At 38.6% G+C, this 11,943-nt stretch overlaps 1 protein-coding gene across 1 annotated transcript; it reads right to left on the reverse strand.

Moving 5' to 3' along the window:
• Positions 1-531: 531 nt before the first annotated feature.
• LOC146472362 (uncharacterized) lies at positions 532-9,399 on the reverse strand. The gene is made up of 5 exons (XM_085119542.1): positions 9,214-9,399; positions 6,568-6,872; positions 4,695-4,950; positions 2,972-2,991; positions 532-1,472 (listed from the first exon to the last, which is right to left on the reverse strand). The coding sequence occupies exons 2-5, from the start codon at positions 6,867-6,869 to the stop codon at positions 1,055-1,057; spliced, it is 996 nt and encodes a 331-aa protein (XP_084975668.1). The 5' UTR covers positions 6,870-6,872; positions 9,214-9,399; the 3' UTR covers positions 532-1,054.
• Positions 9,400-11,943: the final 2,544 nt, after the last annotated feature.

Raw genomic sequence — 11,943 nt, forward strand, 5'->3', positions numbered from 1 at the left:
ACAGCAATACGTTTAAAAAGAACCCAAAATGTTTCGCTTCTCCATGAAAAACAACGGCTAATCATGATCAGGCAGTGCAAAGCGTGCATCAACTCGTACCCAGATCTACCGCGGTAATGAACAAAAGGTACGCGAAAAAAAAAAATCAGACCCGAAACCTTGACTTGTACCGTACAAGTAATAAATATCTCATGAAAATACGTCTACAGTAACAGATCTTGAAAAGGGAGTCGTAAATTTTGCTTTCCGCTTTCCTCTTTCTTTCCTTTTATGTCATGTTCTTGATCTAACCAAAACAAAGCCGGACGTCCGGAAAGGGAGCTGTGCTAACTGCAATGGCATCGCAGAGGTCATGAGTTCGAATCCAGCTCCTGTTTGATTTTTTTCAGGCTTTCTTTTCGCAACTGCTTAAGGACAGTACCCGACTAATACCGAAGCATTCTTAGCAAGGGTTATTGGGATCCCAAAAGAAAATTAGGGATAAACACACATGTTTACAGATTATTAAGCAGCAATTATTCTAGGAAAAAAAGTAAAATACAAAACAATGTATAGCGTTTTTTTTCCAAATTGAAGCTTTGTTATCTCTGAAAAGTGCATGGTTACCCCAAATTTTCTTTTTGGATACCAAGAACACTTGCTACGTTCTGCTTTCTTGGCATAGTTTTAAACTGCGCAAAAATATCCCTGTGTTAGTAGGCACCACCCACAGGAAACCCGAGTATCTCGAAATGCGCAGAACGTATGCGCAGTAACAATGTATTGATGTTTTCGTTTGAAGGGACTTTGTCCTCTCGCAACTGCATCATTGGATAATACAAACTGTCGGAGTTTTGATTGGCTAAGCGGCCATTGGATACCAGCCATTATACCATGCCCGAGAAAATATCTGCCATCAAATCGTCTTCTTGTTGCTCTCGCGAAATCCAATCACCAAGATGTAGCAATATTTCTCGGCTGCTTTTTATAAAATTAAAAATCAATAAAATTGTTGGGTACGGAATGATTCTACCCAACATGCCTACGCGCCGCGTTGGCTACTATCTTCTCATATTCAACGGGCACTCGTGGAATAATTGTTAAATAAACAGCGCACCATCGTAGGATAATTGTTAAATATCATACCTGCCACAACACTATTCTCGTCTTCCGCGTCCATCACAGTGTTTGCATATTCCTCAAGTTCTTTTCCGTCTTCTTGGTCTCCTATGTCTCTATTAGTGATATCTTTAGGAACTATCACTCTATCAGGTAGATTCAGTCGATTGGTTTCCTTATCGTATTCCACTCGAACACACTTGAATAACAACGGCCCTCGCGTGTTCCTCGCTGCTATCCTGATTGGAATATGTAATCTCTTGTTGCGTCCTCTCAACTGAGCCAATGCATAGCGAAGCCTTGAAACGTTGACTCTATCACCCTTAAATTTACAAAAAGGACCGTCTTTCTTTTTTCCACCTCTATTTCTTAATCTTTGATGGGGAAAGTTAAAGTTATAAACTATGGTTTTGATGATGAAGAATATTTAGAAGAGACGTTGTCATTTAATTAATATTTAATAAAAGACACCTAACATAATACCTTGACGTTAACGTTTGACGCAAGAGGATAGTAGCCATTAAAGTGCCTATGAAGTGAAAATAACAAGTTTAGCTAATTTGAATTTAAAGACCTTTCAAAACAAATAGGAATGGCGTTGTCTTTTATGTAATACCTTGTCTAGTTCTGAAGATATTAAAAATCAAATCAAATCAAATCAGCAATGTTTAACGAGCGTGATACTAAACAGTCTGTTTTGACTGGCAAACCGGTGGCCCTCAGATTCTGGAATTGGAATTTGGGAATGCTGGTTTTTGAGAAGAGGGGAAAACCAGATTACTCAGAGAAAACCCTTTCGGGGCAAGGACGAGAACCAACAACAAACTCAACCCACATATGACGCAGAGACCGGGAATCGACCCCGAGCCACATTGGTGGGAGGCAAGTACCCTCACCACTACGCATTCCCTGCTCCCCCGGAAGTGATATTCAAGTTAAACGCTGACGTCATGAATGGTTACATTATGGGGCAAATCTCAAAATCAATAATATCTTTGGAAATATTGCAGTAATGTGGCTTAAACTTCCAACCAGTAATGTAACTTAAAGGGCATGTAAACCCCCAAACACAAGTTTATCTCATATTATGTAAAAAGTGGTGCTAAAAACAGTTTGCGACTTATTCTCGCCCATTCGAAATATTTAAAAGGAGAAAAACGACATTTACTGTGGGAAGTTCACTTCCAGTTAAAACAATAGCGAGTGGTCTTGACGTCAGCGGTTGAACACAAACATTGCGCAATTGAGAATACCACAGTAATTATCATGGCAGCGAGAGAAAATAGTAGCAGTTCGGAGGAGATTTTATCCGATGAAAACAGCTCGAATGAATGTAATTTGTACGACAGTGATGTTGGCGAAGTGTCAGAAACTGGCGTGGATCTCAGAGCTCGTCCATTTCGCTTTGAGCCACGCAGAGTTCGGCGTGATATGCAGCCTGAATCAAACGAAGAAGACGGCGAAAGCGAGACGAATCGTCTTGGAAAGACAGACTGGTAATTGTTTCGAGTTGTGATTCATTTGCATTTATATGACTGTTACGCCTTTGAAAGAAAGAAATTGAGTTTTTTTAACTGAAAGTTACCGTGAATCTTGTTTATTAATGCTGTTGTTTTTCTCTTGTTGTCATAAGGGTGCGAACCAACGACTCACGAGAGCGTTCGCTGTGTAGAATCGGCGAAATTTGGCGAAAGGTAGAGGACCAGAAACCAGCAGTGCAAATGCACTGTATAACAAAGCATCCAGGATTTCGGTACAATTGCCTTGATGTCTGGGTTCTTAAAACTGCGTATTACGCATTCCGACAACAGCATGGCGCAGACAATCGTACAGGACATGAATTTGTTTACTTTGTACTGACTTATCACATTACCTTTCTCTGTGAACAGCACACTGTAAAATCAATAAGTTAATAGGGAATCGCAAAGTTATCAGTTATTCCTTTTGTCTCTTGTAGGAAATTTTGTTGCATTGCCAACAGACAACTCGTTCGTTGGTGTTGGGGCTATCGGCTATCTCGGCAGAAATGTGATGGTTGCGTTCCTGTCCTGTGAGGTCAACAAAATACGGAGTACATTTCTAGCGGATTTTGGTTCTTCGTACACGGAGTTAACGCCACCAAACATACGAAAAAGACGAATAATTTTTTTTTTATTTATAACAGATTGCCCTGATTTTATGCCGTTTTTTAGTTCGATTCCAACTAATTCAGGTTTCTTCGGTATGTCGACACATTAAAGAGGATGCATGTCAAAGAAATGATAAATGTGAAAGTGTCTATTCATATATACAAGAACAATTTACAAGGGTCTCTTACTGTTTTGGCGTTATTTCCGAAGCGATTGCGAATTTTGATATAGCTCTGACTCTCTCGTGACCCCTTACTGTCCTTACTAGATTTCCCAGCCGTCTGCTCTGTTTCCTCGCTTTCCATTGTTCGCTTACGCATTTTCTGCTGTGGCGTTTGTTGAATTGTCGGTACAGCACTGCGAATTAAACCCGTCTACTTTTTAAAACCCATTTTTCATATATATACACCCTCGAAGCAGTCCGATGGGAAATGAGCGCCACAAATTACTGAATGTTTTGTCGGCGAGATGAAATCATCCCGCTTCAAGACTAGAACAAATTTAATCCACTGTCGCCTTGACTGAAGTCTCTTGGAAACTTACACGTGGAATATCCTGTTTTGTTTGAATGCCACAAAACTGGACGAAACAGCGCTTTACCATATTGGAATAAGAGAATAAATGAAAATTTGCTGGAATTTATGCAGACACGTGCGTATTAGAAAAGGTCGGGAAGGGAGAATGTTCACTTCCTGTCGGCAGAGATCCAGTCGTGACGTCACGGAAAAGATGGCGTAATCAAAATGGAGGGCGCTTCGAATTTGCAGCGACCTTTTCCAACTGAAAACGCGCTCGTTTTAAAAAAAGGAGTTACAGATTCCGCATACTGAAAATGTGTACTTTATGACTATGTGACCAGAAAAATTTTTTTACATGCCCTTTAAGAAAGACCCACTCAAATGCATACTGTGATGTTTCCATGGCAACGGTTTAGTTTCCAGATATCTCTCTCATATGGGAGTGACATTCCCCTTTTTGGGCTTAGCAAACATTACCCATTCTTTAATCGTTGATGAGGAGTGTAAACACAATGTAGTCATTGTGTACGTTTCAAACAGGATCATCTCTTTTGTATTATAGAGTCACAAATGGTAATGTTTGGTTCAAAGCACAATGGTACTGGAGCCAAGGCTGCTGCCATAGCAACATCACAATATTACAATATAGACCACCCTGTGTCTTTCTTAAAACACAATGCTGTTGCCAAGTTTCTATTACTCAAACCCATTCATTCCAAAGATATTCCTGATTTTGTAATTTATGTCCATGCTGTAACTACTTATGACGTCATCATTTTGTAATTTGCATAATAAAAAACTTGTCTGCAACAAGACAAGTTATCGCAAAACTAAAAACACGTCCTCCCTCATTTTCAAAGGTCTTTTAAATAAGCTAAATTTGTTTTGTTTACTTCATAGGCACTTTAAGTGTGCATTTAAAAAAAATACACATTCTGTATCAACTGACCTCTTCTACATACGATGTGTTGCCGATATGCTCAAGTCGCTCGCTGTAAACAACCGAAGTTATCAGACGCAGTTGTATTCCCTTGAAACGTAGCATCTTGTTCCTATCCAGTTCTGCATTAGCTAATATTTCACGCAAGTCCGCTTCACAAATATACTCCTGATCGAGTTTGCCAAGAACCAGGAATCCTAGTTCATCATTGATTCGGGTGCGCCCTTGAAAATACTTCCCTGCCTCAGCTTCAAATTCACACCCTCTAAAATGGACATGATGCAAAAAGCAAAAAATAGTTAGTCAGTAGTTGCATTTATTTATACACGATACAGTTGAAGAACATTTAGCTTACACATCAGTAATAAGGTTGTCCTTACATATCCCCTAACCTGATGGAACAAATTTCTCCCTTTGATTAAATCCCAGCAAATTAATCTTGTCCGTTCCTCAGCGTCGTACAAAATTATGCTGTTGCATTATTCTTCTCATTTTGTGTACTTAATTCCAGATCCTGATCCAAATTAACACAGCAAGAAAATCCTGATTCCCTTAAAATGTTGATGCGTCCAAATTCCCGAAGTCTTCCTAATTGATGATGTATTCTATGTTTTTTTCGGTAACAATAGCCTATTATTGGACCAACATTAGGTTATTGTTAAGACATATTACTTGGAATACATCTTAACTTTACCTAGACCGGGCTTTTTTCGGGTGGATTCCGTACTCCCAAGCCCCACCCCGTCCCTCCCCCCCCCCCCCCCCCCTCGCCCAATCTAACTCCATGACTGTTCAGCAATGAAACTTGAACTGGAAATACTCCGTTCACAGATGTTTCTCTTGAGGTCGACAAGGAAAAGTGATGGCATAATATTACGTATTAATTAAGTCATCATTAAAAGATGGCGCTTATCTTAGATCGACCATCTTGGATTTCCAGATTTCTCCAAAGCTTCATAACGTCAAATTTAAACGAAAGTAATCAAAACCAGTTTAAGAACACTAATGCGACCTAAAGAAAACACAAGGGTTTCTGTAAGAAAGGCAATTTTTGTTCATGTAAAATGGGATTTTTCATTTTCTGAAAAAAAAAAAAAACAAAAAAACAAAAAGAAAAAAACAACAACGACAAAAAAACAAACCGCGGGGCCAAAATTGTTTGCTTCGGCAACATCAACGTCAATGTGCACTAACTGACCACATAAAATTGTTCCCTGGTAAATTTCTAAAAAAAGTGGTCAAGTTTCATGGTGTGTGCGCAAATATTAAAAAAAAATGTCATTCAATTTCATAGCCGCCGTTGGAAGAATCCCCCCTCCCCCCTTCCCCCTTCCCCCTCCCTGCCCTTCTTGTCTAGAAAGGGTTAACTTAGGAAGGCTCCCTGAATTTTACCCCTAATGTTTTATAATCCCAGTTTCCTCCAGCCATATTATCCCTGCTGGCTTGTGATCTCTTGCAGTGGCCCTAGCTTATCCCATTCCTGATAACATGGTATTCATTAGCGCCCTGCTGCTGACTTGGCTAACGGGAAATAAATGTCCTTCTCAGCATTACCAGAAAGACGAGATAATTAAAGAGTTAATGTCGCCGATATTTAATGTCCCTTTGAATAAAGAAATAACACATTTGTGCTGATGGAAATGTAAAACGAATGTTTCAGTAATTCTAGCAGTTAAATATTTGAGTAAACTTTGATCAAAATGCCGCAAAAGCTCTGTGACAGAGCCAATTTAAGACCATACAGCTAGGGATCTTAAGAATGAAGCAATTTTTGAGTATCTCGTTAGTTAATCCGTGTATAAATGTACAAGGTGCTTATTGATATAAATATGGCATTGAAAACTTCACTACACCAATCCTGAGTACCCTAAACATTGCTTACCTTGCAGCACCCTCCTCCTCTTCATCCATGTTCACACCCAACCGTATGTTAGGATCTTCCCTTTTGATGCACTTGTTTAACATTTTCTGAAATGCTGATGTGCTGTCTGTGGCCATATACTTGTCTAGCATTGCAAGGGTTGTGTACCTGTATTCTTTAAATGGTCGCTCCCAAATTCTCCTATACTGCTTTATCAACAGGACAAGTGGTCTTATCTCTTGGGTTGTACCATCGGTAACAGGGATATAGTTGCTGCCACGCCCAAAATTCGCCTCACCAAACTTTCGAAGCAGCTCTTCCATTATCTATTGAAGTAAATTGGACGGAATTAAATGATTTTATTGTTTGAAAGTTAAATGTAGTTTCTGTACAATTTTCTTGTAAATTATAAATCTGTTTCTAGATGGAAACCGCACGTTGGATAGGAGATGATAGTTGCTATGATCATTTCGCATCCAATAAACGCGAGTGGAAAAATTGTTTTTATTAAAAACGATTAAGAAATATTACTAGATCTTGCTAATTTCGCTTTGCAAGAACAACCAGAACACATTTAAATAGACGCTATTTCTTGGGCATGATATAATGGCTCATATACCATGGTCGCTGAGCCAATCAAAACTCTGGAATTGCATTATCAAATGATCCAGTGTTTAATAAAACAATTACTTCACTCGCACTTGTTGGCTATGACCATTTCATATTCAACAAGCGCGAGTGGAATAATTGTTTTATTAAAAACAATCGATAAATAGTATTGCTTTAGATCTTCCTGTTTTCGCTTTTCAGGAACAACCAGAAGTGGGTGTGTTATAATGGCTCATATACCATGGCTGGTAAGTCAATCAAATCCCTGGAATTGTATTATACAATGATTCAGTTTGTAATAAATAGGGCCTGATAGATCAGAGAATACAATCCGGAGATACACACACAAGCAACTACAATAAGGTGTAAGGCATTTGTCATTCGTCCTAAAAAGCCCTGGAAAGTAAAACAACCGAAAAATATCGCTTTCAGAGGACTCCTGTCCGGCCGATTTCCGTTTAAGCAAATCTTCACGTGTTTCAAACCGGAAAAACTTTGAACTCATTTAGGAATGTTTACCGAGTTGAGAATAGATGAATCTTTGTTGACGTCAATGTTTATATTTTGCTCGTTGGCATGTAGAAACAATATGTTGCCAACAAATAATAACACCATAAACAAATAAACAAATGAGTACTCCATAACTTGAAAGAAAATGTGACGCTTAGTGATCAGGGTCCGGGGGATATCAGTGTGATTTGTTAAACATATATGGAGAAATGTGCTTCAAAAACTGTGAAGTTTACGAGCATATTGAACCGCTCGAGTTGGCGCCCAGTCATACATTCTTTGCAAATGTTGATACTTTTCAAGTTCATTCCTCGAGAACAGTGTTTTATATCCCGCTCAAATTTTCAGTGCGTACTCAGTTTGCCAAGCTACTTCAATTTATGGAGTGTGGTTAATTTTACATGTATCTAGCTCTGTCCTTTGTACTTGTTGGTATTCGCATGCTTAAGAAGCTAAACACGAAATAAAGATCTCCTATACCGTGCTACTATTTAATAAAATGAATTGTAAGTTTTTCGAGTTAGAATATATTTGGTGGTAATTATAAAGTTAAAATAACCTAACGTCAATTACTCGATCGTGATACAATTGTCTCGTCGAAAGTGTGACATTTCGGGTCTTTCATTTCGTGGATTTTTTTTGTGTCTTCAAGTGTCAGAAGGTCGCCTTGGTTGAACATACTGGAACAATTCTTTTCTTCATTCTCGCTGAAACATGGCCTTACGAAAATTTGGCTCTCTCCTCCTCAGCTTAATTAATTTCCTGGCACTATTGGCCCCGACTTCATAAAATAATAGCTGAATGGTTGTTAAATGTTTGGATAGACATGCTTTATTTAAGGTGACGGATACACTTAGCCAATAGCTTATACTAGTCTTAATAAGAAACACATTGGAACAGATTTTCCGTCGGAGAAGGTTAACAACCTTAAATAGTTAGTACAATAGAAACGCAACTTGTGAAATGTAAACTTTTGATATGCTGCCAAAAGGGCTTTTCGACATATAATTCCATGCTTTTAAATACATTTACAACCATTATCGAACGATCACTGTCACCTAAATCTAAGATTAAAACCAGAAATCTAAATATTTCTAAGACCCAAGTAAAGTTCAAAAGACAACTTTTAATGAACCGGCACTTTATATAAACACATAATAATAGAATCACTTCAATCATGTCCAATTTCCCGAGATTTCATTGTTCTCTTCGACTCCGATGAAATGTTTTTCGAGATCTCGTCGAGATCACAGCAAGATCACTGTCGATCATGTGAAGCTTATGGCGTAATTTAAATTGCAACCGCTTAAAATGCAAAGAAATATTCAACAGAAAGAAATACGCGCCGAAATAGCGAATAGCAAGCAACATATTCAAGACCTTTGACTTCGAGGTTTTGTGTTAACATAAAAACAATAGACATCACCAAATTCGTTTAAGATTCTAGACAATTGCTCCGTGTTGGTTAAAACAAATGAGATGAAAATTTTATCTGAAGGTCTATTTTAACTTACAAAATCAAATAGATAAACAATAAAAATCACTAACCTCCTTCTCGCTCAAGACGTTCAATTGGCTCGAGAAAGCAAAATAAATTGTTTTGAAACGGATATTGCTCACTTCTTGTTATAAGCTTACACTACAATTTTAAACAGCTTCCAACACTGTAAATTATATGCGCCCTAGAGCAGTTTGAGCTTCCCGGAACAGTCCTAATTGTGCCTTCATACACGACTGCCCACTGTTCAGTTTGTTTCCATTTCGAATATAGCTTTTTTTTGTCACATGATCATCATACGATCACATGAATTTATCATACGAAAACAATTGGCCTTCAGCAGCAGAAGCCATTATTGGCCTTCCCTGGTAAACGTGTCCTTTCTTTGCTGTTTTGTGGTCGACGACAGTCTCAGTTTCTTCATCAAGCAGACAGATTTTCAGTTTCTTGACCCTCGACAATTTGGAACTATTCCCAAATCGTCTACTACACATGCCTTGGTCAGTATGACGCATAATTGGCTTGTTAACACCGACGGAAATGGTGCCACGGCAAGAGTAGTCCTCCTTGATTTCCGTAAGGCTTTTGACCTTATCGATCACAGTGTTCTTGTTCAAAAACTAACAACATATGATATTCCGAATCAAGTCAAAGGTTGGATCGTTGACTTCTTGATGGACCGGAAACAAAGAGTTAAACTTGCTCAGGATTGTCACTCTGAATGGCGCTCTGTGCCATCCGGTGTCCCCCAGGGAACAAAATTAGGCCCCTGGTTATTTCTTGTCATGATTAATGAATTGGACACACCAGTTGACATGTGGAAATACGTGGATGATACATCTTGTTCCGAAATAGTTACAAAGGGTAGTGAGAGCAATCTCCAAGAAGCTGTGGATGACCTTTCGAGACAAGCGAGTCTCGATGGGTTCCAATTGAATGAGGCCAAGTGCAAAGAACTTCGAATTGGTTTCTCCAATAGCAACCACGATTTTGAACCCCTAGTCCTAAATGGCAAACCCCTTGAATTAGTCACCAGTGCCAAATTGCTGGGCGTGACCATTAGCCACGACCTAAAGTGGAACATGCACAGCTCCGAACTAATTAGAAAATGTTCCTCTCGTCTCTACTTTTTGCGTCAACTCAAGAGATCCGGAGTGGCACCAAGTGAACTGGTGCAATTCTATGTGACATGTATTAGGCCCGTCCTGGAATACGCAAGTCCTGTATTCCATCGTTCTCTACCAAACTACATTAGTGTAGATTTGGAACGGATCCAAAGAAGGGCTTTCAGAATCATCTATCCTGACCTGTCATATAGTGTAGCACTAGAAACAGTTGGCCTACCGAAACTTCATGAGAGGAGAGAAAAGATTTCAATCGATCTGTTTGACGAGATCGTCTGTAACCCCACCCACAGTCTCCATAGCCTCCTCCCTGAAAGGAAGAGTTGTAAATATGCACTGAGACGCAAAAATGATTTCACTCTCCCCCTATGTAAGACCGAGCGTTTGAAGAACAGTTTTATTTTTAGCCATGTATATAAGATGTAGATATTTTCTCTTTTCCCCTTTGTTGTTATATTTTAGCCAGGTTTTTAAGATGTAGATAATTTTCTTTTTTCTCTTTGTTATTATTATCTCTTTGTAAATTCCCGTAATTCAGCTTATGGCTGCAATGGTTATAATAAAGTATCTATCTATCTATCTATCTATCCAAGTTTCCGTGTTGTAAATCCAAAGTAGTTAAGCTTGTCGTACTTCTTAACTTTTCAGCTTTCTCCACTTTAGAAGATACTTTTCTAATCTTGTAATTACATGGTCCACCCCAAAAACTATACACTGAAACATCGAGGATATCAGAAACAGAAAGAGGACATCAAACTTGTTCCAGATGCTAATTGTGAGATCCAAACTATCCAAGGAAAGATCTTACGGCAGTTTGAAATTTCAGGAAATTAAAACCAAACCTCCAATTTACTGTCCTCTTCTAAACGTTTGTTAACTATGCTGAAAGATTTTTTTGACGATACCAAAGTTCATCTGAAATATTTACTTCCGCACTAGTATTCAAAAAATCGAAAAGATGTTATTCATTTATGCATTAAGAACTCCAATCAGGACATCACCAGGTAAAATTCCCAATATTATATTTCAAAACCAAATTCCTGATAAGTAAAAGTTTAGATATACATAGGAAAGTGAAAATAAACGATAAAACCGAACAACGTTTCGGAGTCGTCATGACGCCATTATCAAGTTCGTAGTAATAGAAATAAATAAAGTCCGTGTCAGAAATAGTTCACCAAAACAATTATTTAAAATAGCTTAGCTTGAATTGAGTCCGATTGGACATTGAGAGATGGTGTTAACTCTCTAATTAGCAACATTTCGTAAACTAAGCAATCGAACTTATTCGTGCACTCTTAAGGACAGAAAAATATCTGTTAAGGTCTTTAGGGACATTACGGTGTTTGTTAAGAAGATGCTTGCCAATAGAAGAAGATTGGTATTTATGCTCGACCACGCGCTGGTGTAAATGCTTAAGTGTAAACCCTACATAACTTGCATCGCACAAGTCACATTGAAATTTATAGACAACACTAGAGGGAAGGGGGGGGGGGGGGGGCAGAGGCTGTCTGTGGCCATATCCTTGTCTAGCCTTCCAAGGGTTGTTTACTTGTATTTTTTAAATGGTCGCTCCCAAATTTTCCTTTCCTGCTTTACTAACAGGACAAGTGGTCTTATCTCTTGGGTTTTACAACGGGTAACAGGGATATAGTT

The sequence above is a fragment of the Pavona decussata genome, unplaced genomic scaffold (assembly GCF_977016875.1).
Source record: "Pavona decussata unplaced genomic scaffold, jaPavDecu1.1 SCAFFOLD_100, whole genome shotgun sequence".
In the NCBI taxonomy this organism is placed as follows: Eukaryota; Metazoa; Cnidaria; class Anthozoa; order Scleractinia; family Agariciidae; genus Pavona; species Pavona decussata.